This window comes from Delphinus delphis, chromosome 5 (assembly GCF_949987515.2).
Source record: "Delphinus delphis chromosome 5, mDelDel1.2, whole genome shotgun sequence".
NCBI classification, from domain to species: domain Eukaryota; kingdom Metazoa; phylum Chordata; class Mammalia; order Artiodactyla; family Delphinidae; genus Delphinus; species Delphinus delphis.
Window position 1 is genome coordinate 87,911,955 of NC_082687.1, and position 27,614 is coordinate 87,939,568.

General features: G+C 36.9%; 1 protein-coding gene across 2 annotated transcripts in view; it reads left to right on the top strand.

Moving 5' to 3' along the window:
- Nucleotides 1-336: 336 nt before the first annotated feature.
- The window catches only part of SEPSECS (Sep (O-phosphoserine) tRNA:Sec (selenocysteine) tRNA synthase), a 43,695-nt gene continuing 16,417 nt past the window's right edge, over nucleotides 337-27,614 (top strand). The window contains exons 1-8 of one of the 2 annotated variants that reach the window (XM_060012737.1): nucleotides 337-592; nucleotides 1,417-1,571; nucleotides 3,443-3,561; nucleotides 3,942-4,100; nucleotides 6,472-6,625; nucleotides 10,468-10,570; nucleotides 17,152-17,281; nucleotides 17,415-17,506. In XM_060012737.1, the coding sequence (XP_059868720.1) occupies nucleotides 479-592; nucleotides 1,417-1,571; nucleotides 3,443-3,561; nucleotides 3,942-4,100; nucleotides 6,472-6,625; nucleotides 10,468-10,570; nucleotides 17,152-17,281; nucleotides 17,415-17,506 (1,026 nt within the window). In that variant the 5' untranslated portion in view covers nucleotides 337-478. The remainder of the gene's footprint in view (nucleotides 593-1,416; nucleotides 1,572-3,442; nucleotides 3,562-3,941; nucleotides 4,101-6,471; nucleotides 6,626-10,467; nucleotides 10,571-17,151; nucleotides 17,282-17,414; nucleotides 17,507-27,614) is intronic. The other variant, XM_060012738.1, reaches the window with a different exon arrangement.

Below are 27,614 nucleotides of genomic sequence, written 5' to 3' on the forward strand. Positions count from 1 at the left end.
ATGTATGAGGGTAAGGATAAACGGTTCAGGAATCTGAGAAACACGACCTGAGTAAGGCTGAAGCACAGACTCCCAGAGCTCATCATTCAACAAGAGTGGAACACAGAGTAACTTCGGAAATGTTTTCTTCAGAGACGCCACGCACTTCGCTCTGACTCCTCAGGCCCTCCTCACAGAAGAAAAGTCCTTCCTTCAAGACGGTCTCAGGCACACTAGTGTTTAACTGGACCAATCAGATGCAGGGAGGCGGGGCTCGTTTTCTGTACTGCCTGAAGCCCGCCAAACGTCCTGACGCCTCTGCGCATGCTCAAATGCTTCCGCTCCTGGCACGCTATTTGGAGCGGTTTGCGCATGTGCGAGAGCGAGTCGTAGATGTTTGTCCCAAGGCCTTCCCGTACCGTCCAGGCGGCGAGTCGACTCCTGGTTTCGGAGTGAGTCCGGCGTGTGTTGTTCTCCGGCAGTAGTCGCCACTGCGGACATGAACCGCGAGAGCTTCGCGGCGGGCGAGCGGCTGGTGTCGCCGGCTTACGTGCGGCAGGGCTGTGAGGCCCGCCGCTCGCACGAGCACCTCATACGGCTGCTTCTGGAGAAGGTACCGAGCTTTCGGGTCCCTCCCCAGCTGCCGCGCCCCCCAGGCTCCGGCTCCGCCCAGCGCCCCTGTTAGTTCCAGGACCTGCATCACCTGCTCGTGTTTGCTGGTTGAGCCCTGTCCCCAGAGTCTTTCGCAGCTGGGCATGCCATATGCCGGCTTGCGCCGCTCAGCTCCTTCTCAGCCTCGCCAATGCTGGCAAAACCCCAGAGAGTGTTATTAGGGGATGTGGGGAGTTCGGAACGTCGAGCCCTTTTTTTTTTTTTTCCCTAACTTCGGGTTGGGGAAGCGAGGGGAAGGCCGGCATGATTTACTTTTTCGTTTGCGGATAGGGCAAAGTTCGTGTCTTCCATCTTTCACTACTCCTGGGGAACACATGATATTTATAAACTACGATATACTAACTCGAAGCAGGTGTTGCTGAGGAACTTCACAGGTCTCGTTCTTGCCAGCATCCTGAATTTTAATGTCACTAAAGTTTGACAACCCTAGTTCTAACACCCTGGTGTGAAAAATCCTAGTTGAAGATAAGGTTTATTCGTTTTCAGTTACTTTTAACTGCAACTTTAAACCTGAGTAATCTCATTGTATTTATCATCACTTCTCACAGCATCGTGTGGATAATTGTAATATAGTGTAACACAAACATTTTGCCTATTCAGAGTTTCTTCAGAGTGCTGAATTTATGTCTGAATTTTAGAAAACAAGGAGCATGGTAAAATGTGCATGGAAAAGTTTTAAAGTTCACTGAAGTAGGGTTCTGGGGAATGATGGTTTTTTAAATATAGTCATAAGACTTTTTTTGTTTTCTTTTTTCTTTTCTTAAGGGCAAGTGTCCAGAGGATGGTTGGGATGAAAGTACACTTGAACTCTTTTTACATGAACTTGCAATCATGGATAGCAACAATTTCCTGGGCAATTGTGGTGTGGGAGAAAGGGAAGGGAGAGTGGCATCTGCATTAGTTGCTCGGCGACATTACAGGTATGATTTTTTTAAGTACAAAGTATTTCCTTTTTCCTTTTTTCTTTTTTTTTTTGTTAAAAACAATAGTTTTTTTTTTTTGTTAAAAACAATAGTTTTATAGCAGTATTAATGATATTAAATTATAAAATGTCCGTTTGTAACCTACTTCTTGTTTAAATGGGCATGTGAACTAGATGCCACGGGGAGATGGAAACAATGTACCTGAGTAGGTGCTTTTCAGGACAATAGGGTAAAAGTTCTAATATGAGGTGGTTATACCCTGTCAGCTTCTGGGTGATTAAGGATACTGGCTGTACGTTCTGTTAAGAATGTTTGTACTGTCTATACATTCTGTTAAGAGTGTTTAACCTAATAAACCTATTTGGTTGTTAAGAGTTTAAAATATGCTAAGGTTGTTTATAGTTTTCCATGTTTCTTTTCTAACATGGCAAGTTTTTTTAGAGAATGGTATATTTATAGAACTTTAACGTCATTCATCTGCATCTAAACTGAATCCCATTTTATAAATATCTTGTTGCAGTAGATGTAGGAAAGGTATATTATAATTTTAGATTATTAAGTCACTTTTTTCTTTTGCATTATTCAGAAAGCTTTTCATCAATTCTGATAACCATTTAGTTGTTAGTGGTTCCAAATATGATCATTTCTCTGTTCTCCAACCTTTCTGTGAAATATAGGTAAACTCTTTAAAACTCCCGTCTTCCATGATTTTAAATCATGATGAAATTTTCCTAGGAATAGTAGAATTTTATTTCAGCCGAAACTATTGCAGTCAAAACTAATGATATGAATGTATGACCTGGATGAAAAACTAATGGTTAAAAATAAGGTGATAACATGGTTGATAATATATGTAAAAAAATGCTTAGTATGTGAGGTTGCAGTGGTAATAGAGTGTGACACGTGTTCTGTGATAATTCCAGTGTGCAGAATTTCTGATCTAGGCAACTGTAAATGACAAACAGATTTTTGATTTTGAAGTGTATTCAGAGGTATCTTTAAATAGTGTATAACATGATTAAATTTAAAATGAGTGGATTTGCACACTAATTTTCAAGGAGTATATACTTCTTCTAAACTTAAGGCAGTATTTGAAACATCAGCTCATCCCTGTTAGAAGTTAGCTCACTGCTCTGATTAGGGAAATGGGAAGAAAGAAGAGAATTTAATGTTGCATATATCCTGGTTTTCTATTGCCGTATAACAAACCACCTCAAAACATAGTGGCTTAAAACAGTCATTTACTGTTACCTCTGACAGGTTACCTGGACTCAGCAGGTGATTATTGCTTCAGGTCTCTCATGTAGTACAGTCAGGTGTTGGCTGAGAGTTTAGTCGTCTGAAGGTTCAACTGGGCAGTTTATCCAAGTTGAGTCACTCAGATGGCTGGGAGCTCAGATGACCTCTCCAAGTGGCTTGGCTTGGGCTTTCCCCAGCATAGCAGCTGGCTTTGAAGAGAGGACCCCCTGCCCCCCACCTCCCCTTGAGCAAACCCTTCAAGAGGCCAGATGGAAGCTATAAGGCTTCTTATGACCTAGCTCAGAAGTTCCAGACCATCACTTCTGCTAGATTCTTCCAGACCAAGCAAGTCACTAAGGCCAGCCCAGATTCAGGTAGAGAGGAATTAGACCCCATCTCTTGGTGTGGCAGTGGCGTATGGGCATAGGGAGAAAAGGAATTGATGGTGGCCATCATGAAGACTAGCTACCACAGCATACTTGATGAATTTGTTTTGATTTAATTAGATATTTTCACATTATTAATAGTCAAGTATAGTGTTTATTTGGTTATTGTATTTGTATACTTATACAGTGGATTACTTAGAACACTGAATATTTTTGTCCAGTTTTTGGCCATTTTTTGCTTAGGTTCATTCATGGAATTGGACGATCGGGTGATATTTCTGCTGTGCAACCCAAAGCTGCAGGTTCTAGCCTTTTGAACAAAATTACCAATTCTTTGGTCCTGGACATCATAAAGTTGGCTGGTATGTACTGTGTTAATCATAATACTTTTGGCTGACCAGTCACACAAACCTTTGCCTAATTTCTTTTATTAATGCTTCTCTCCAAAAAGAGTATAAAATGGCTTTTGAAAAGACAAATATATATATATATATATATATATATATATATATATATATATATATATATATATATATATATATAAAACTTTTAGAATAAGATAGAAAATCAGAGCCATAAGCCTGGAGGATGAATTTAGCAGTGAGCTTCCTGAGTGTGAGTGCAGAAGAATAAGCACTAAGTCTGTTAACTCTTTTTATTTGATAGAAGTATATCATTTCTTTAAGAAGCATGCTGTTTTGTTAGTGGAATAACTAATTTCTGTTTTTCTTCTTATTTGTAGGTGTCCATACAGTGACCAACTGCTTTGTAGTTCCGATGGCAACTGGTATGAGTCTAACCCTGTGTTTCTTAACATTACGACACAAAAGACCAAAAGCAAAGTACATTATATGGCCACGAATAGACCAGAAGTCCTGCTTTAAATCCATGATCACTGCAGGTAAAAGAAGAGAAGTAACATATATGTTTTTCAATGTCACAGAAAATTCAAACTTTTTATATAGAGCTAGATAAATGAAAAAGAAACTAAACCTGTTCCTATTCCTTCTTTTTATTGTGGTAAAATATACATAACAAAATTTACCCTTTTAACAAAACATTTATAAACGTATAGTTCCTTGACAGTAACTACATTCCTCTTGTTGTGGACCATCACTGCCATCTCGCTACAGAACTTTTTCATCCTCTGAAACTCTACCTATTAAACAGTAACTCTCCCCTCCCCACCACCCTCAGTCCTTAGCAATCACTATTCTACTTTCTGTCTCTATAAATTTGTCCTTCATATAGGTGGAATTATAGAATATTTGTCCTTTTGTGACTGGTTTATTTGACTGAGCATAATGTCTTTAAGGTTCATCCATGTTATAGCATGTGCCAGAATTTCTTTCCTTTTTTAGGACTCCCATTGTATATATATCCCACATTTTGTTTGTTCATTCATTCATTCACTGGTGCACACTTGGGTTGGGTTGCTTCCACCTTTTGGCTGTGGTGAATAATGCTGCTATGAACATGGAGGTACAAATACCTGTTTGAGTCCCTGCTTTGAATTCTTTTCAGTACACTCTAAGAAATGGAAGTGTTATGTCGTATGTCCCTATTCTTTAAAATGGGGATATGATTACCTGCCTCAGAAGACTGTTTTCAGAATTAAGTGGGATGACATACGAAATGCCCAACAATAATCCCTGGAGCATAAGAGGTGCTTCAGGAATGTTTGTTCTGTATACATGAGTGGAGTACACGTAAATAATTACCATGAATCAAAGTACGAGGATACAGGCATCATTGAGTATAGATGAGACAAAAACTTTAAGTTGGTATTTTAGTATTTGGCTTGCTTAGGTCAAGTTGAATTTGAGAATTTAAAGTTATTTTTTAAATGGCCTCAGTCTGTTGTATGAAATGAACAGTATTGGGCTGTAATTAAACTGCATAAATAATCCTAAAGAAACTCGTGTAAAGGGATTCATAAGGACATATAGCAGAAATGGGTAGACTTTTAAAAGGTTTATTTTAAGTGGCATAAAGCTGTCAAGTCTGTTAATTTGCAAACTATTAACCGAAGAACTGATAACCAAACTTAGAGAAAGATTGGCATATTGAAAAACTGTAAACTTTTTCCAAATGATGTTATGACTTGGACTGTGTTATGTTCTTAGGAAGCAAGATGGTTGTATTCTTAAAAAAACCCAAAAACTTGCATCATAGTTGTTTGAAAACAAAAATAGGGTTGAGTGTAGAGAATTTGAGAAATAATAGAGAATTAACTGTCCTTAGGAAGTTACTTATTTAAGTAAAATTTTCTTTGTTTTAATAGCTGTATAGATATGAAACCTAGAGTTCTGTGGACCACCGTATATGAATTGATGATTTTATAGTGGCTGAAGTTTTATATTTCTGTAGATAGAATGCGGACAACTTGACGTGGATTCTAAAACAGAAGACTGCTTGCCTGTAACTTTGCTTTAAATTGCTGTGTGACCTTGGGGAAGGCACTTAATCTTCCTAAACTTTGACTCCCTTATCTTTGAAGTGAGTGAGTTGAGCTAAATGGTTTCTGAATCCCTCATAGCTCTTAAATCCACAAATCTAGCCTGCTGCTAGATCTGGTATTTGAGAAGACTGAAGATGTGAGTACATAGCTCGCGTGCAAGACAATTTTTATATTTAAATTATAGAAGGCTTTTGTAAGCTATGAGATAGGTCTACTAAAATGTCTTGTATTTTTCTTTAGAGGTAAAACATTAAGTTGATGATTGTGATTTGTTTCAATACTTGAGCTATTATTTTTGTTCATCTCTGAAATAAAGAGAAATTTAAAATAAAACTTAAATGTTGCCAGAGAATGAGTAGATTTACTTTTCTATGGACTGAAATTGAACTGGGCTAAGTGACCCTTTTTGTCATCAGTGAGTCTTTATTACTTTTGTAGGCCTCTATTTAACATTTGCTTCCTTACTTCCCAAAATTAGTCTTTCATGTCATATCAAAATGTTAAATAGATTTGTAGTCCTAATTGTGGTCTAGACGCCGCTCCGCGGCATGTGGGATCTTCCGGACCGGGTCACGAACCTGTGTCCCCTGCATCGGCAGACGGACTCTCAACCACTGCGCCACCAGGGAAGCCCTTGACCTGCCTTTGACTCATGCTGGTATTAAGCCAGGTCTTTATTATTAGAGAAGGGTTCATTGACTAGAATAAATGTTTAAGAGTTTTTGTGTAGAATAGCACTGCTTCCTAGAGTCCACAATCTCCCCTTATTTCAGTTTATACTAACATTTTGGTTTCTGGTTGACTTGGTTAGGTTTTGAGCCTGTGGTGATAGAGAACGTTTTAGAAGGTGACGAGCTACGCACAGACCTGAAAGCAGTGGAGGCTAAAGTCCACGAACTTGGGCCTGATTACGTTCTTTGTGTTCATTCTACTACATCCTGTTTTGCTCCAAGGGTGCCTGATAGGTAAATGATTTGTGAATATTGTCCTTCAGTGTTCATTAGTCTTTTACATAAAATGCACTTATACTAATTCTCAAAGATGCCTAAATAACATTTGGCAGTAAATACTACGTGAATGGACTGTTGAAGAAACAACATAATGGCTTGGGAAAATAAAAATTAGATATAGAAGAAGGAAAAATAACTAGTACCAAGTGGAGATCCTTTTATCACCTGAGTAGATGCAGAGCATCTCTGTTTTCTTGCTCTTCTTTATGTTTCTGGACATTTTGCATCTTTTTCCTTATTGTTTAATAGAAATCTCTAAGCTAAATTTTGGATTTACCTACTTGTTTTTATTGCCATCTCCACTTTGATCTTACAATTAGTTTTCATATATAGGAACTATCAGTATTAACAGATTTTAAAGAGAAAATTTTAGAATTATTGTCCTCTAATTTTTTTTTAATTGCAAGACTAACCCAGATATACAGTTAGGTATATAATTGTCTTTGCATTTTGAGAAAAATGCAGATATTTAAGAAAATTTTTTTTAAAAAGGCAAACGTTTGCTTTTCTGAAGGATGGCTGCAAATTTTTATTCTGAAAATGTAGTAGGCTTAGGTATAGTAATAAATATTTCTAGTTTTGACAGCAACTGTTGGTTTCATTTTAACATTTTGAACAGAAGTGCTAATAATTTGTAAAAAAACTATTGCTTTGGACTATTTTCATAGCATCAAGTTATACTTTGATTTTAATTCATGGAGTCATATAATTTGGCAGTAATTAATGCATGTTAGCTTTTACTATAGGCAGACTTTAAGAGACAATTTTAAAACCCTGCTCTTGAAAATTTACCTTGCTTCATTCATGAGTCTGGATTCTATTTTCAGATCATGTTGCATATGCTTTAGTTGTTTATTCATTACTTATCAATCAAATTTTAAATTTGTATTTAAATATTAAATAAGCATCTTTAGTCTTTCTTCATTGATGTTTTTGCTATCTAGAAAAATTTTAATGTGGTTGAAATAAATTACATTTCTAAAAACACCATATGAATATTTGTATTAGTTAAATTATTTATCCTTGAGGATATCTTTGTTTTTGTTTCATTTTGACTAACTTTTTTTTTAATTGACGTATTTTTAATTGATGTATAGTTGATTTGCGGTGTTGTGTTAGTTTCTGGTGTACAGCAAAGTGATTCAGTTATACATATAGATGTATATGTATATATCTATATAACATATATACACACATACATATATATATATATTCTTTTTTGTATCTTTTTCATTATGGTTTATTATAGGGTATTGAATATAGTTCCCTGTGCTATACAGTATGACCTTGTGGTTTGTTTATTTTATATACAGTAGTTTGTATCTGCTAATCCCAGACTCCTAATTTATCCCTCCCCTAGCCTCTTTCCCTTTTGGTAACCATAAATTTGTTTTCTGTGTCTGTGAGTCTGTTTCTGTTTTGTAAGTTCATTTGTATCATATTTTACATTCCACATATAAGTGATATCAAATGGTATTTGTTTTTCTCTGTCTGACTTCTCTTCGTATGGTAATCTCTAGGTCTGTCCATGTTGCTGCAAATGTCATTATTTCATTCTTTTTTATGTCTGAGTAGTATTCTGTTATATATACAGACCACATCTTTATCCATTCATCTGTAGATGCACATTTAGGTTGCTTCCATATCTCGGCTATTGTACCTAGTGCTGTTATGAATATAGGGGTGCATGTATCTTTTTGAATTAGAATTTTGTCTGTGTATATGCCCAGGATTGGGATTGTTGGATCCTATGGCTACTCTGTTTTTAGTTTTTTTAAGGAACCTCCATAGTCTTTTCCATAGTAGCTGTACCAGTTTACATTCCCACCAACAGCGTAGGAGGGTTCCCTTTTCTCCACACCTTCTCCAGCATTTATTAATTGTAGACTTTTTAATGAAGGCCATTCTGACTGGTGTGAGGTGATACCTCATTGTAGTTTTTTGATTTGCATCTCTCTAATACTTAGCGATGTTGAGCATCTCTTCATGTGCCCATTGGCCATCTGTATCATTTTGAATAACTGTTTTGGAATGTTTACAGTATGCCTGGTATAGTGCTAAGTACATTTTACATGCATTTTCTCCTTTGGAAAAAATCAAAAAGTTTTTTTTTCAGTCAATAGAATTCTCATATACTATTTTTTGGTGGTGTTACATAATGAATGTTTCTGATTAGAGTGAACTTTAGGAAAATGGTGATGCTCAGTTATTAGTAATATGTTTGAATTTCTGATTTTATTAAATTTAAAAATACATTTTGATTTCTTTAAGTTTAATTCCTTTATAGTCTTAATTTGAACATATATATTGTCTTTATTAGTTAACTGGACAGAGAGTATTGTGGGGCAAAATCAAAGAAAATGTTAAAAAAATGAAGAGCATCATTTCTTCAAATTGAGAAACACCTTAAATTGGCTTCTAAGTTAGAATACAATCTGATTCACATGGAAAATATTTTTTCTGCTTCTCTTTGCCTTTCTCATACACAATGAAAATATTAGCAAATTTGATCAATTCAGAATATTTAAAACTACTCAAGTGATTTAAAAAAAATAGTACTTTACGTTATTATACTGCCTTACTCTCAAGGAAGCTTGTTATCAAGGAATACTTTCATTAGAACACAAACATGTGAAAGTGCCTTTTATGAAGAAAATACTTGTGTGTATCCCAGAAGGTCCATTTTGTTAAAAACAAAACCTGATTAGTTTTCTGCTTGATTTGTGAGGTTTATGAAAATGAGTGATAAAATAAGTTTTTAATTCATAAAACTTTTAGGGAAGTAAATTGAAAACTTCTGACAGTTGAATAGAATAATGTTAGTTCTGTTTGTAGTTTAAAAACATATTAATGCACAGCTACTAAAAAAGGAAAATGTATTCTGTGTAAGTTGATAATTAAACCATATAATATATATTTGTAGTACATTTATCTGAGAAATAATTTTTATTCTCTCAAAATGCTTTACTTCCAGATTTTTTATACTGTAGACAGAACATTTTTTAAAAATTAATTTTATCAAACCATAGGATTTAGTTTTAGCTTCATAGTTTGAAGACATTTCTGTTAGAGATGACTTCAGTCACAAGTATTATTTGGTTTTGCAAAGGAACATCATTTATTACACTCTAATTGAAATTTATTACCTTACTTTGCATAAAGTTAGACTCTCAGATTGTTTTAATATGGGGAGTGTCAAATGAAGGAGTACGAGTGAATTTAAAACCAGCAGCTATTTAAAAGATTCTTTAGTATCCAAGTTGTTGGAAAATGTTATTTTGGTACTGAAATATTTTAATGTTCTGTATTTTTTAATACATTAAAGTCTATTTGAAAATGTATTTTTTACTTTATGAGATGCTTAATGTGAGATTTCTTAACATTTCAAGATATGCTGATTATTTTGCGGATATTAGCTTAGGATGATAAGCAACCGAAAGCATTTAAAAATGAGCATATCAACCTTGTAAGAGGTCTTTATAAATAATCTGCTTCTTGCTTTTTATATAGGAAATTTTCAGGTGATTTAAAAGCTACTATCTATGTAAGATTTTTCTAAATACACATTTTCTTATTTATTGGTGACATTAATTTAAAAGCTTTTTCAAGTTTATCCTTAAATGCCTGCTATGCATTTCCAAGGTGCCAAACTATATGCCAAAATACTGCTGTAGAAATTTCAGTTTGTCTTTTTTTTCCCCTAGTATACTTTAAGGATAACTATTAAATTAAAAACGTTTTCTCGTAATTTATTAAGACAGAGTATGAATATGTCTTTCTGTTGAATATGTTTATAGATTAGAAGAACTGGCTGTGATTTGTGCTAATTATGACATTCCACATATAGTTAACAATGCGTATGGAGTGCAGTCTTCAAAGTGCATGCACCTCATTCAGCAGGTAAGAGAGTTTCCAAAGATATGTCGGGGGAAAATGGATTTTAACATATTTGGGATTATTACTTTGTGTTTCTTACAACCTAATACAGAAAAACGGTTAATCTAGCATCTTCTAATTCATGGAGCATTAGAAATTTGCACCCAGCAGTCACTCAGTAAAAGTCATTATTCTTTGCTAGTGTCATTGGACTATAGTTTTGGTCAGCACCAACATGGAAGTACTTTAGTAGCTTATTTTTTTAACTTTCTGAGAATGTTCCATTGCCAATGTTTTTTTCATTTTTCTAATATAGTGGGTTATAGTGTTTTTAAAACTATATTGATTAGTGAAAATGACTTCATTTATAAACATTCTAGCATATAACTATGGAGTTGGCAGGTTTTTAAAAACTGTGATTGTATTTTTTTTTATTTTTATAAGCATCACCTAGATCCCAGTCATCTGTTTTAGATTCTTATTTTTAAAACATGTCTGAGCGTCCCATCCCACTCAGAGTAAGAGTCCCACTCAGAGTAAGAGTCCCATCCCACACAGCCATGGCTCTGTGTCCTCAGGCATCTGCAGCTTCCCTGATTTCATTTCCTGCTGCTCTCCCTCTTACCCACCCTCCTGGCACATTTGCCTCCTTTCTCTTCCTCTCTTGTGCTACCCGTGTGCACCCCACTCCGGCTCATACCTCTTGTTAGGTTGCTTTTCAAGAGAGTTGCGTGGCTTGTTACCTGACTTTCTTTAGATTGATGAGACTTTCTCAGACACCTTATCTAAAATAGCACCTTCTTCCTTGCCAGCATTTTCTATCCCTCTTTTTCTGTTTTGCCATATTCATTGATTTTAAAGTACACATTTTTCCATGTTATATCTCTGAAATTGAGGTGTCTTATAATGTTAATTGGCAATGTTTATTCTTACCTAGTGGTATGTAAAGTAATGGTGCTTCTTGAAATTGATGGCCTCTTGCTCTTTTTCCCCATAGCACTTGTCACCATTTGATATGATGTTCGTTTACTGTCTACTTATTGGTAGTGATTAGAATTAAGGTTCTGTTAGGGAAAGGACTTTGTTTTGTTCACTGTTATGTCCTCAATACTTAGGACAGTACCTGGTACATAACGGGCACTCAATAATTGGTTACTCAAACAATTGAATGAATAGAGGATGTATTACATTTACTTACAGTGATTAATTATTCACACTATATCAGGATATGGATAGATATTATCTGGGTGTGATATGAATTTTATGATTTGCGTGCATAATGATGTTAGTCAAATATTCAGTTTTGACACACATGTGACTTGTGTTATGTGGATAAGAGTTATTCACAGATTATCTGTGGCCTTCTGCCATGTGGTGGTGAATGCTCCTTAGCCCTGTAGATCCTATCTCATACATTTTTTTTGTTATTTTGAGTACTAGTATTATCTCTGATATAAATATGGTTTATACAGTAGTATTAGCTGATTTGCTTAATTACTTTACTCAAAGTTTGTACCAGTTAGTATGTAACTGACTGCAAGTAACAAAAACCCAACCCAAATTAGCTTAATCAATAAGGAAATAGATTAGTTTACATAACAAAAGAAGTCCAGAGGTGGAGTGGTCGTATGCATGGTATTCGAGGGTTTCTTAAAACCTTTGAGGAAGACCATTTACTGTTTCCTTGGTATCCTTTTGCATTATTCCTTAACTTTTTAAGGCTTATCACAGTTTCAGACTAGATTATATCTAATTTGAATGGTAGCAGAGGAAGGTTGTACAGTTAGCTATGCTGGAAATCTTGAAAAAACATACTATTTCAGTGATTCATTTTTATTCCTCCTCCCCTTTTTCCTTTCTCCTCCTCTTTAATTTTTAGCAGCCTTAATTCTTTTAAAAGTCAGATATTCTAGCATTCCTAAAAGTTTAGAAAAGTGAGGAAGGGATAGAAGATCACTCATAACCCTGTTACCCTAACAATTACCCTTAATAATTTGTGTATCCCTTTTTTCTCTTTCTTTAATACATATACATATTGCTTTTTACATGGTTATAGCCATTGTGTACATTTAGTATTAACTTTCTAAAATGTAGTCAAAAGCATATTTAATTTTTAAACTTAAATATAAACTTAGATTATATTTCTGTACTCTCCACATGCTTATAAAGTCTTCATTGATCAGTTTAATGGCTCCTTAACATTTACCCATATGTTATGTACTTAACTCAGCAGTGCTCATTGTTTTGGTGCTCATGACATAGTTTTGAATACTAGAAAATTTGGTGGTGTAATTGAAGAGATTAAGACTCTTAAATGAAAACAAGCTCCAGGATACAATATGAAAGCTGCCCATGGAGTTGTGCATCACGAATACCCTACTTTGTCATCACCTCTCTTAATTCGTGAGGTGGTTTTACTAAAATTTTAACCAGAAAATAACACTATAAGATGGTAAATGAATTTTTATAAGGTAGCTGTTGTATTGTTGCAGATACTGTATTACCTTCTAGAATGGACATTTCTTTAAAAAAAAAAAAGCAGTACATAAAAATTGGCCCTCACAAAAAGAGATGGTGTCCCTATTGCTTTCAGCCAAATAAATACTTGGGTCTTATTCAGTGCTAGTTGTTTCATGACATTCTAAAAAATTAAAATTAGCTTTAATTTATCTCAGTAGTTTTTATCAGTTGTACATACCATTTACTGAGTACCCATACGCACCATGTGTCAGGCATCCTGCTAGATTTTTTTTTTTTTTTTTTTGCGGTACGCGGGCCTCTCACTGTTGTGGCCTCTCCCATTGCGGAGCACAGGCTCCAGATGCACAGGCCAGCAGCCGTGGCTCACGTGCCCAGCCGCTCCGCGGCATGTGGGATCTTCCTGGACCGGGGCACGAACCCGTATCCCCTGCATCCCCTGCATCGGCAGGCGGACTCTCAACCACTGCACCACCAGGGAAGCCCCCTGCTAGACTTGTAAAGTTTATTAACTTAATCCTAACAGTTTAAGGTGTACTTCTCATTGTTTCCATTCTACAAGTGAGGAAACAAACTCGGAAGTATTAAGTGACTTGCCTAAGGTCCCAAGCTGCAAAATGGCCCATATAGTTCAGTGTGATTCCAAATCCCTTTATCTTCGTCTAAAAATCAAAGTACTAAAACTGGGAAGCTTTCTTGAGAAGATAGTATTATAATAATCAAGCAAATAATGAAGAAAGAGGTATAACTAAAATGTTTCAGAATTTTTTTTTTTTAGGGCAATGTCCCAGAATGACTCAATGCTGAGCATATAGAGCATTCTGATATGCATATGTAGTCCCCAGGAAATTAGCTTTGCAGAACCTATACTTCTGACATATACTAAACTGACTAATTTAGGAGACTCATGGAATATGGATGTGAGGACACGTTAATAGAGAGGGTTGTAGTAGAGTCACAAAAATACATAGAATTAAGGATTGTAAAGCTCCCCAAGTGTGGGAAGCAGCAAGTTTTGTTTATTGAGAATTTGAGAGAAGTAGGTGTTATACTAGTTATTCATAGACCTAATTGTCAGTTCATTCAACAGATATTTGCAGGGTTCCCACGGATGTGCCAGGCAGCAGGGTAGGCACTGGGGATGCAGTAGTAAATACAACAAAATCTTTACCCTCATGGAACAGAAGCAGACAGTAAACAATAAGGATGACAGGTCTTGATAAATGCTCTAGTATTTGTGGGGGAGGAGTATCAGATGGTGTGATCCAGGAAGTCCTCTCTGAGAAGTAACATTTGAGCAGAGCCCCGAGTGTTATGAAGGCGTGAGCTGGGCAGCTCTCTGGAGAGATTCCAGACAGAAGGTAACATCAAATGCCAAGACATTGAGGCCGGGATGTGCTTGGAATGCATGAAGAATAGCAAGAGGCCAGCGTGGCCGGACCAGGGCAAATGAGAGCAGCAGTGGTCGTAAAGAAATTTGAGGTGTGTTAATTGAGGTGTGTTAAAGATTTGAGATTTTATTCTTGGTATGGTCATCAGCCATTGGAGGGTTTTGAGCAGGAGAGTGACGTGTGACGGCTGCGCTGTGGGGAATGGCCTGTAGGAAGGCAAACGGGGAACGCTGTTGCAGTAGCCCACATGAGATGCGTTGGTGGCATGGGCCAGGGTGGTTGCTGTTAAGGTGTTAAGAAATGGTTGGATTCAGATGTATTTTGAGAGTCGATCTTACACGGTATGCTGATGAACCAGATGCAAGGAACGAGGAAATGAGGATTCAGGGACTCCAAGACTTTTGGCCTGAGTTGCTGGAAGGATGGAAATGCCATAGGAATAATATTTTACTTTTATTTATTTATTTTTTTTGCGGTACGCGGGCCTCTCACTGTTGTGGCCTCTCCCGTTGCGGAGCACAGGCTCCAGACGCGCAGGCTCAGCGGCCATGGCTCATGGGCCCAGCCGCTCCGCGGCATGTGGGATCTTTCCAGACCGGGGCATGAGCCCGTGTCCCCTGCATTGGCAGGCAGACTCTCACCCACTGTGCCACCAGGGAAGCCCAATATTTTATTTTTTAAACATGGACTCTTCATCCTGACTACCTAGGTTTTTGCCTGGGTGACATTCAGTAAGGTGCTTTAACTGCCTGGATTTGAATCTCAGCTGTGCTATTAACTGCATTTCTGACCTTGGGCACGTCACTTTAATTTCACTGTGCCTTAATTTTCTCATCTGTGAAATAGCTATTATTGTGGCATCTGCCCAGATAGCTATTGCATTGGTTAACTGAGTTAAGAATGTAAAGTGCTTAGAACAGTGCCTGATGCATAGTAAGTTCTTAGTAAATTTTGGCTGTAATTATTATATGAACAATGATCTGTTTTATTCACTGCTGCTATGCCCAGAACCTGGAACAATGTTCGGCAGATGATAGGTGCCCAAATATTTGTTCCCTGAATAAATGAGTGAATGGATGAACTGATAAATGGCAACCGTTTACTTCTCCTGTGTTTCCTATTCTGTTTAAGCCCTTCCAGCCTTCTGGTGTTTTTCTCTCCTCCTCATTAATGGCCCCAGACTTTAGTGTGGAGAATGAGGTCTATACACAGTTCCTGAGGTTGGGTCCAGCCTGTTTGTTTTCTTGCCACAGAATTTGCTACCCTTTGAATGCTTCTGTGTTTTAGTGATGAAGGGGTTCTAGCAAAGTCTGGTGCACTGATTGCTCTCTTAGTACTCCTCCTAATTTAGGTTCAGATTTCTCTCAGGAAACCTCGGGCACTACTTAAGTGTTAATAAAAAGGCAACTCTGACTGTTCCACTTTATTTTTATGTGCTACTTTGCATGGTTTTCAGTTATTTATTCAATTAGTCTCATATGCTTCTCTCTGTTTTCCTGTGATAAGGTGAGATTTTCTCTGATCATAGTTTATGAGGAAGTTAGAAAGGAGAATGACAGGGGAAGGTTAAGATTTAAACAATCATGCGATAGCCTCCGAAGTTGTCTGTGCCCCTTCCCTTTTCTGCTTTTGCTGCTTCTACCTATGGCCTGGATCTGGCCTCTTAGATTAGTCTACTTCTGTTCTCTTCTATCTGCTCCTTCTATTCTCCCTCAGCTATGGATGTGGATATAAAGTGGGAGGATGAAGGTCAAATAGTGTTACAATATTAATAGGAATGTAGATTGTGAATACAGATTGAAAATCTGTGGCTACAGATAAAGAAAAAAACTATCTTAGTTGAAGTTTAGATAGATAGTATCTTAGTTTTTAAGAGGAGGAAATTGAATCACATTAGGCAGAAGGTTATAGACTATGTCGCATGGGACTAGAGCTTAGTTTTACATTTCTAGCAAGTATTCCGTCTTTCACCAGAATACTAGATTTTCACTTGAAGTTCATTTGCAGTGGAATGAGATCATCTAAGATTATAACATTAGGAAACATAAGTTATGTAGAAACTCTTACGTAGAAACTCTTATGCCAAGAGTATGCCAAAACAATTCCATTAGTTGAAGTTAAAAATAAAATTTTTCTTTTCTCCTTTATTATCCAAGTGGTGGTAGGAGCAGAGCTTGTTGCTTAAAGTGGTCATGCAGGTTAGTAGATTATCCAAGCATCAAAGAGAGGCACTTAATGTATAACTTATTGATTGGCAGCATGGGTGGCTACAGTCCATTAGATTATGGTGGCCACTCGTGAACTCACAGAGGGTGTTTAAAATTACTTAATAGTTGTAGGACCCACTGTTGTTATTTATTGTCAAATAGAAGAGCACAGATGAAAGGCATGGGAGACATTCACTCTCTCTTACTCAATTTTAAGGTGAAAAGTTCTGTTTCAGTGTAGTTCCCACCTGAACTGATACTGAAACTCTGCCTTCCTCACAGGCTTGGTGTGAAATTAAATGATTTATGTGTGAAAGCAGCTTGTAACTATAAAGTGCTCTTCCACCTATAAGGAACAGCATTTAAAAACTCAGTTTAACGCTTAAAAATATTTTACTGGCATCGGTACAAAGAAAATAAAAATCTTTCATCTGGTTTTTGTTTCTTTGCATTGTTTTAATGGTATTTATTAATAGCAGTTGCTGTCTCTTCTTCTAAATATGTAATACTACATCTTATTCCATTCTAGGGGGCTCGGGTTGGTAGAATAGACGCTTTCGTTCAGAGCTTGGACAAAAATTTTATGGTTCCAGTAGGTGGCGCTATAATTGCTGGCTTTAATGATTCCTTCATTCAGGAAATAAGCAAGATGTATCCAGGTAAATAAATCAGTTGCTTTTCAGAAAAAGTAACTAACAAACAAAAATCCATTTGTACATAGGCTGCTGTAATAAATCTTAATTTACAAAGCTTTTTTCCCCTTCTGAATGTAACTTATCCTCCTTATTTCAGGAAGAGCTTCAGCTTCACCTTCTTTAGATGTCCTTATTACTTTATTATCACTTGGATCGAATGGCTACAAGAAGCTATTAAAAGAAAGAAAGGTAAGCTTTCCCGTTAGGTGTAAACAATACTGTTGACTAAAACAGTACTCCAAAGTATTGGTGTTTTTGTCTATTGGTTTATCACATTGGGATGTAGATACCTAGCAAAGTCCTAGGGGATTTACTTTGATTTGGATGGTTTTTAATTAATCATTGTTATCCTGTCTATTCAGATATCCTGAGGAATCTTGGAAAAGTGAATTTTGCTTTTGTGTTTGTTTTTGTCTTAAGAAACTCCTGCATCAGGGATTCTTATTATTTCGGTAAAATTTAATTCATTTATCACTTATAGGTAGAGGCTCTTAAAAGACAAATGGACACATTTTTTCTTTTTAGTTTTGTAAGCCTGAAGATTTGTTTAGGTGTGACATGTCAGTTGCAGGAGGAAGAACCAGGTCAGATGTTGGCCAGCTTCTCATTCTAAAATAATAAGTCCATCCCTTGGCATTATTAGAATGCTGAACTCATTGATTGTGTTGATTATGAAAAGAAAAGTGACATTTGTGCTTAAAAATTGGACTTTGTGGGCTTCCCTGGTGGCGCAGTGGTTGAGAGTCCGCCTGCCGATGCAGGGGACATGGGTTTGTGCCCCAGTCTGGGAAGAACCCACGTGCCACAGAGCAGCTAGGCCCGTGAGCCATGGCCACTGAGCCTGCGCATCTGGAGCCTGTGCTCTGCAACGGGAGAGGCCACAACAGTGAGAGGCCTGCGTACCGCAAAAAAAAAAAAAAAAAAAAAAAAAATTGGACTTTGTCTCCAGCACTAAAAACTAGCTTAATTCAGGGGCAACTCCAAAATTGTAGACAGACAATGTTGGTAGGGCAGATCAGACTAAGATGTTTTATTCATCTCCCATCTGGGAGAGCTAGAGGCCCCTGGTGCAGTTTTTGTATCTGTATAACTTTCTAACACTTTGTAGCAATTACAGCCCCTTAGATATATAATAGTAATTTACATATTTAAAGTATTTTCATGTACGTCATCTGATGGATCCTCTCAACAGCCTTATGAATATGTAACAGAAGTTTAACATTTTCTGTGCCCTGTTTTACCCTAGTCCCTTTCTCCCCACTAATTCAACGCATAGGAAGGTAATTATTTACTTTCCATTGTTAGGACATCTCTTAAGATTTACGTGATATAGGAAAAGATGCTCAACCTCAGTCATTAGGGGAATGCAGATTAAAACCACAGTGAGATACCACTACACACCTAGGAAAAGGGCTAATATTAAACAAACAAACAAACAATGAAAACAGACAACACTGGCAAGGATCTCAAGCAAGTAGAACTCTCAGATGTTGCTGATAGGAATGCAAAATGGTACAGCAACTTTGGAAAACACTTTGGCAGTTCCTTATAAACATTTACTTACCACATAAACTAGCTGTCCCACTCTTAGCTGTTTACTCAAGAGAAATGAAAATTTGTATCTGTACAAAAACCTTTATGAGAATGTTCATGGTGATTTTATTCATAATTGCCAAAACCTGGAAACAACTCAAGTGTCCATCATCTGGGGTATGAACAAACTGTGGTATGTACATACTCAGCAATAAAAAGGAACAAACTACTGATATATGCAATACTGTAACAACTCTCAGATGCATTACACTAAATGAAATAAGCCTGGCTTGAAAGGCTACATATTATATGGTTTATTTATATGCCATCCTGGAAAAGGCAAAAAAACATCAGGACAGAGAAAAGATCACTGGACGCTAGAGGCTTGGGTTGGGGGAGGGGACTATTAATGGCAGTGAAATGTTTTGTATCTTGATAGTGGGAGTAGTTTCATGACTGTATATATTTGTCAAAATTGGTAAAAGTGGACACCTGAAATTGTACTATATGTAAATTATGCCTGAAAAGAAATTTTAAATGATTAGACTAACACTCCAGTTTGATAAACTCCAAGAAGTAATCATCTTGTCCTGGCCAGGAGAAAACCTCAGCAGAATCTTTCAAGGGCCCTTCTCCGTATGACAGATAAAGACTGTTTATAGATGCGGAAAGCCATTATCTCTCTGTATGAGAGTTGAGTTGTATCCGATGTCAGGGAGTCTTAGCTCTCCTATCACTAGTTGTTTCCCTATGGAAAAGGTTCTTGAACTCACAGATTTTATTTCACTACTTGTGAAAGAAACAGTTGCTATCTCAGGCCACTTCTAGTTCTAAAAGATTGTAGAATATTTCCTGAAATAAAACAGCTACTTTTGGGGCCTTGAGCATTATAATCATGGGAATTGGCCTGTAATTTAGTAATCCAGCACAAATCATATGGGTAATTTATAAATCAAACTTTTTTAAGTTTGAAAATTTTAAGATGATGGTCTCTTCAGTTTCATGGTACCTCCTATCCATTTCCACCCCTATTAAGCTGTTTTGACCCCTCCCACCCCCCATCTGAACAATGACAAGCCCATTTAAAGTAGCATGGTCTACAGTATGGACTAGTGTGTTTCTTTGAAACTCAAAGTAGATAAAGTTGAGTGTAGGATGAGTTTCATTGAGTAAATACTTAATTTACTAAATATCTGTTGAGCATCTGTTATGTGTCAGGCACATAATGTTGATAGAGCAATCAATAAAATAGACAAAGATACCTGCTCTTACGGAGCTTGCATTTCATATGGAGGACACCAGCAATAAACAAATCACATAAAATATAAATGTTTGTTTAATACATAAATTATAAAGCTGAAAGTGCTGTGGAAGAAAAGAATAAAGTAAAACAAGGGGGGCTTGGGGATGATGTGTGGGGGGAAGTGGTGAGGATTGATTTTTTAAATGTGGTTAGTGCAGGCCTCGTTGAGAACATATTTGAGTTGACTTGAAGAAGTTTGAGGGAGTATACATGCATGATGGAGAAGAGTGTTTCAGGTAAAAAGCCAGTACCAGGAATCAGGGTCGAGTCAGTGCGTTTGAGAAGCAGAGAAGAGGCCAGTATGGTTGGAGCAGCGTGATCAAGAAGAGTTGTGAGAGTTGAAGTCAGGATGGTAATGGGGGTGGGCCGGTCATGGAGGGCTTTCTAGGCCATAAAAGGTCTTTGCCTCATATTCTGAGTGAGATAGATGGAGAACCATTGGAGGGTTTTGAATAGAGGAGTAACGTGATCTGATTTATATCAGGAAAGACATAAAGGATCCTTGAAGGATCCTCTGGTTGAAGGATCGCTCTGGTTACCGTGTTGAGAATAAATTAGGGGGACAAGGGTAGAAGTTGAGCTTTTGCAGAAATCAAGAAGTGATGTTGACTTGGATCTAGATGGTGCCAGTGGAGGTGATGGAAGTGGTTGGATTCTAGCTCTCTTTTGAAGATTGAGCCAACAGGAATTCCAGATGAATGTATTGTGAGTGAAAGAGAGACATCAAGAATAATTCTGAGATTTTTGACCTGAGCATTTGGAAGAATGGAAGAGCCATTAACTGAGATGGGGAAGCCCGTGGGTTGGAGGGGAAGGCCAAGAGTTCAGTTTCAGACAAAGTTGAAATCAGGATGTCCTCTGATGTCTAGGTAGAGATGTAGGTATGGAGCACGATACGAGTCTGGTGTTAAGAGAGAGAGCTGATCTGGACATAAAAAATTGGGGGAGTTAATTGGCTAAGAGATTAGCTGAGATTTTAAGAGAATGAGTCTAAACAGAAAAGAAGTGTGAGGACTGAGCTCTGGGGCACTCCAACATTAAGAGGTCTGGGAGAAGGAAAGAGACCAGAAAAGGAGACTGAGAAGGAGGGAAAGCAAGAGCATGGAGTCCTAGAAGCCAAGTGAAGGAAGTGTATCAAGGAGGGAAGTGTGATTGCCCAGTGCCACTGATAGGTCAGGTAGAGTGAGCACTAAGGTTTGACTACTGGGTAGAAAAGTTTCATGTAAAAATCATTCTTAACATAGTCTTTCAATGGAGGGCTTGTGTTATCTAGCAGATACCATATATGTGTAGATACACTTATGTATATATATGAAGTTATAGCCCCTAATATTGAGCACTTACCATGTGGCAGGCTCTCCTTGAAGCACTTTGTCATGTATTCATTTAATCCTCACAGCAGCCCTGTGAAGTGTTATCCTCATTTTCACAGGAAACGTAGTGACAGAGAAGTAATATGTATGAGGTAAATTGTGGGACATGGGTTTAAATCTAGGCAGTTGGTCTTCTGATCCTCTCTCTTAAAACCTCTAAACTGTACTTTTTTTTTTATATAGGTAAATAATGTAGTTTGGTAGCAATGTAGCTACTTTAAATAGCTATAAATCTGAAGACCTAGGTCTAATATCCAGAGGATGCAAAAGCAATAATACATTTAGCAGCTTTGGCCAAAAAAGCTCAGTTGTATTTTAGATATACACTATTTGCTTGTGCAGAACCACTGTTGCTGGGGAACTCCGTCTCTGACTCCAGGTGGTCCTGGTGAGACTGTCAATCACAGGGTCCCTTCTCCTCTTTCTTAGGGGTGGGCATGTGATCTGGCTAGCCTCGTTCGCAGGTGGACATGTGGAGATAGAGTCCTTCCAGCAGATATGATAGTTCATTTAGAGATGTTATGTCTGTTGCTTTGCAGATAGTAAACTGTAAGGATGTAATCTTATGACTCTCAGCCACCATATTTCTGGCCATGCCAAGAAAGCCTTCTTTAGAGTAGAGAACATAAGAGGGAAAACAGAACTGAGAGTCATTTGAGTCTCTGGATCCAGCCTTACCTGCTTGTAGAACTGGCTGTTATATGACCAATAAATTACCTCTTTCGTTTTAAACTAGATTTCTAATGCTGATACTTCTTTTTTTTTTTTCCATTGAAGTATAGTTAACTTACAATGTTATATTAGTTTCTGATGTGCAACAAAGTGATTCAGTTATACATATATTCTTTTTCATATTTTTTCCATTATGGTTTATTACAGGATATTGAATATAGTTCCTTGTGCTATACAGTAGGACCTTGTTGTTTATCCATTCTGTATGTAATAGTTTGTCTAATGCTGATACTTTTGATTCCTCTTATACCCTTCATAATGTTTCAAACATTCATTTCTTCTTTTCAATTGTCCCTGCCACAACTCCCTAACTAAAGCCCTTACCATATCACACCTGGATGGTTACAATAACTTATTAACTCTTCTCCTGATCCCCAGTCTTGGTCTACTCTAATTTGTTATGTTGTAGAGCAGTGCCAGGTTATATTCTTAAAATGGGGAAGTCCCTTTTGGTCCACTGGTTAAGACTGTGCACTTTCACTGCCGAGGGCGCACGTTCAATCCCACGTCAGGGAACTAAGATCCCATAAGCCGCTCAGCGTGACCCAAAAAAAAAAAAAGATTATATTCTAAAAATGCACCTTTCTTCAAGTTATTCCGCTTTGGGTTTTGGTTGCCTGTAAGACAAAGTCCAAACTCCTTAGCCTCCCATTATGATCCATCGTGATCCTTTGTGGTCTGGTCCCACATTACCTGAGCAGCATTGGCCCCTGCTCGTTCATTCATTCAAGCAAAGAAATGTTTATGCATAGGCCCTAAGGTTAAATTTACAAACAAGACTGACATAGTTGTTACCCTTAAGGAAATTGTAGTCGGGGAAATCTACATATTAAATAAATAATTACAAGTCTGATGAGAGTTATGAAAGAACAAGCAGAGTATATGAGAGCATGTATCACCTAACCTTAGCTGGGGCACCTAGCCCAGCTCTCACAGGGTCAAGTGTCACTAGAAGAAGTGACATCTATTCTATGAAAATGCAACTCGTGCACTGATTAAGTGGCCCCCATGGTTTAATTGTAGGCTAGAATTGATGACTAACGTAAGTGTAGAATTCTTAAAGGGTATTTTAGACTGAGTCTGGAAAGCAAAGTATTGTGCAATTGTTGGAGATTTTGTGATTTAGATCACTTTCCTTTAGGGTAAGTTCAGGTTCAGTAGGTCTGGAGTGGGGCTTAGACACTGCATTTCAACCAAACTTCCCTGCACACCCAAGTTTAAAACCCATTATTTTGGGGCACACAGGTCACTTGTATCTGTAACAGAAACTTGGAGGGGAATATATCATAGCATTTTAATACTTATACATAGATAATATTTCATGGAGTTTGAGGTGAACTGCACAAATATTGCAAATATCAAAGCTTGAAAATATAACTTGTTAGTTTTCTATTTATTTCTGGTATTTTTAGTTGTCATAGTTATAATCTTTTCTTATACCGTAGCTACTTTTTACCTTATATTGATCAGTCTGCAGGTTTGGCTAAAATTTCATTTTTAAACTAAATAAATAGAATATGTAGCTCAAACAATAAAACCATTACACAGAGTTTTAAGTTAGACATTTTAAAACTATATTATATAGATGCAAATTTTTTTAATTTTTATATGCTGTTATTATAATATCAAATAAACATACTATTTAGTTTTTCCTGTTTTTGTTCTTCTTGAATTGAAACTGTAAATAATAATAGCTAATAATATTAAATATTTGCTATATAAACTAATATAAGTCTTGAGTAATTTGATAGTAAACTTATTTAATTAGCAAATTAAACTGACTGTTTGAATGCACATCCCTAAAAAATTACCATCAGGTGTCTGAAGTGAAACTTGATCCTTGATTTTGGGTAGTGTAGTAGATTACTGCCTACTTTGGAGTTTGCCGATTGATCCCTTTATTCTTAGCATCCTTTGCTTGTTATGTAGTAGACGCTCATCAGATGTTTATAGAATGAACTAATGCAGGGCATTTGGGAACACACAGGTCCACTGTTGTACAGTCTTTTCTTGCTTTACACAGAATAAGTATCTTTCTATAAAATTAGGCAGAAAGTAAATAACATTTTGATACTGACTTCCATTGTGACTTAGATGTTCTTATAGAGACATTTCTCCATATGGATATAGTTGAAAACTTGTGAAAAGGAGTAAGTTAAAATGGTGATTACCTGTTGTATGTAACAGGCACTGTACTTCTGGGAGTAGGGCTTCCTCCCTAGTGGATACTCCTCTTCCAAAAGTACTTTTTCTTACCCCTAAGGATTTTGGAATTGTTGATATTAGGGGTGTTCTGTCATCTTTTTGGAATCTAAGAATTTCTTTTATGCCATGCTTCTTCTGACCATTGACATTTAGGGTTTGACTTTAAAATTTTCAGCTACTTTTAGGTGATACCAAAGGCCCATGCAGGTGTACATTTTGCTTAGCAAGAATGAAAATCCACCTTCTTTGAGACTGACCTGCAGCAGTATGTAGCTCAGCTGGTGAATGGATCGAGTAGGCTGCCCAGCTCTGCTTTTCATTGTGACTTTGTCCTTTATTAATCATCAGGTAAATATTTTGTGGGGAAATTTTATGTTTTTAGTGTTATGAATTAGACTCCATTTTAGATGTCAAGCGGTAACTCGCTTTGTAACATCCAGAACTTTGTTCTTTCCCTTTATCTAGATAGTGTAGAGTGAAATGAACAGGGACAGGACAAGAATAGGATTATAGCTGCAGGTTATTAGCATGTGTCTGTAGGAGTCCTGCTAGCTAATGTTAGTTATTTCAACCTGAAAACTATTTTAGGCTAAGGGAAAAGTAGGTGGGTAGGAAACTAATATTTTTATGAATGTCTGCTGTATGCCAGGAATTCTGCTAGGTTCATTATATTCATTATAATGAATTCATTATTTTCATTATAATGAATTCATTATTCATTTCATGTACTACTCAGAGCCAGTTTCTGAGGTAGGTATTATCCCCATTTTACAGATGAAATTGAGGCTAGAACAAGTATACTTACCCAAGGAGCACATATAAGTGCCAGAACCCAAGTCTCGGTGATGCTAAAGCCTCTCCACTTTCTGTCTTCCCACTCTTGCCACTGCTTCCGGTCACCCATCCACTGTTGTGGAAGTGTTTACCTGCTGTGTGCTAAGCATTTGAGCCATAAAAATGATAATCTCCTGACCTCTGTTCTTATCTAGTAGAGGTGTGTAAAACCCCAAAGGCTCTAATGTATTCATTGGTTTTATTTAAAATTCTTTGTATAGAATTCATTTAGAACAGAGACTATCTATAGTAGTAAATGTCAGAGTATAAAAATGCTCATTTGAGAACTTTGAGAACGCTATCATTGTAAGAGCATAAAGTTTGCTTTTTAACAACTTCATTCAACAGGAAAGTCTTTTTGTTGAAAAATGTGGATGTCCTCCATAAACCATAATTGCATATATGTAGCATAAATATTGTTTTTTTATTGGATTTGTTGCAGAAGTAAAGGCCTCTTTTGTTTAAATGGACTTGCTTTTGAACTGTGAAAATTTAATCGTGATAGTTTATTGGTTTAGCTCTGGAGAAGCTGAGGCAAAGCTATTTTGCTCCAGCCAGAGCTATTTATATACCATCACTGAGAGCTCCTCTTTATATTATTGGTGTTATTGCCTACTAAAAAAGGAGTGTTAAAAGACAACTTAGGATTTTTTTTTTTTATTCCTTGCCCTTATTCACCACAATGATATTTTTAGTTTATTTCATCTAGCTCTACATCTTCCAAAAAGGCTTTATCTTTTTCACAGTAGAGGAAGACAAGAACTCAGCTTGAAGCCATTCCTTCTCAAGCCTTTTTTTTTTTTGAAGGGTGAAAGGATCAAAGAGAGTGGAACTCTGGGTGTGAATTGAACCTCTTTGCTCTTAGCCCCTTCCTGATCAACACATCTGCTTCATTGAGGGGAGAAGTGACCAGGAAGTTTAACTGAAGAGGCCTTTAAGAAAAGGGGTGAAAATTGAAGAAATTATTTCTTTGAGTTGCTCTATGCAGAAGGAAAGATCAGTCTTAGACGTTCATTCTTCACATTTGGTTCTGGAGAAGATCATTATAATTCTGCTTAGCTTTACTTTTAGAAGAGTGCTTTGCTGGACAGGGCAGGCAGATAATCATTCATTGCTGCAACTATCTGCTGAACTGGACAAGCTCAGAAGAGGAATGACAGAGGACTGGCTGCTCCTGTGGCTGGAATTTGTTAGCTGAAACTTGGAGAACATAAGACATACAGTTTCAAACAATATCCTATAATAAAGCTAAGTTTGGGAACTTAGAAGATTTGCAGCCCTGAAAATAGAGTAGTTGAATCTCAACAAAAGTGTCAGATTTCAGGCCTGGATATGGGGCTTCAACAGAAGAGTTTGAAAGCAGTGCTTTAGCCTGTGATGCAAGGAGTATGCCTGGACACTGTGGCCTGGCCACGGTTATAGATAGCAGCATCCCTCATTTAGTACCGTTGTCTTCACTTAAGGACATCTGTGTGTGTGGATACATACCAACAGTCCGTTGTCCATCCAACCTTCCATGTTATCAATGAAATACCAGACTACTTGTTATGTTTCCTTTTTTTTGTATTACCCACCTTATGAGGCATATTGTAATAATATGTGAAGTTCTCTTTTATCTTATCCTGTAATATGAAGCAGTATAAGCATAAGACCTTTTTCTTTAGAACTTAGTGAATGATGCACATCTTTGGGTTATGGGAAGGGATAAGCTAGATGCTGGGCTTCACAACTGCAAATCAATTTGCAAAAGACTATACGAAAGATAATGCTTAATATAATTCAGCTTCTCTTCCATTAACATCTTGAATTATGGTGTAAAGGTTTTATATTTTTTTTCTAGAAATGTAGCTGACATTAGCATTCAGGTATACAGTTCAGTTTATCTCTAGTGAAGAGTCTTTTAAAATTAAGTTAAATACAGCACAAGAGACATAGAAAATCGATAATATTTCATTTCTTTTAAGTAAGATCTTTCTGTATACATTTGCTTGGGGTGCTTATAAATTTCTCCCTTTACGGAAGTATTTTATAATAAATGTCAGTTATAGATCTAACTGTAGCAAAAAATAGTGCAGGTTCTGGAGTACCTTTGATATATCAGATAAAAACTGCTTAGCTAAGTATTAGTGTAGGAAATAGTGTAGGAAATAGTGGTACAGTCTCTTAAATGATATTTTTAAAATGTAGTGATATCAATGGGAGAGCATTTAGGACCTTAATATGAGAAATACTGTAGGATTCAGTGCATTGAGCTTTAAGATATTGTAAACTGCTTTGCTTATTGGATTACCTGTCATAACACTTTATATGGAGTAGA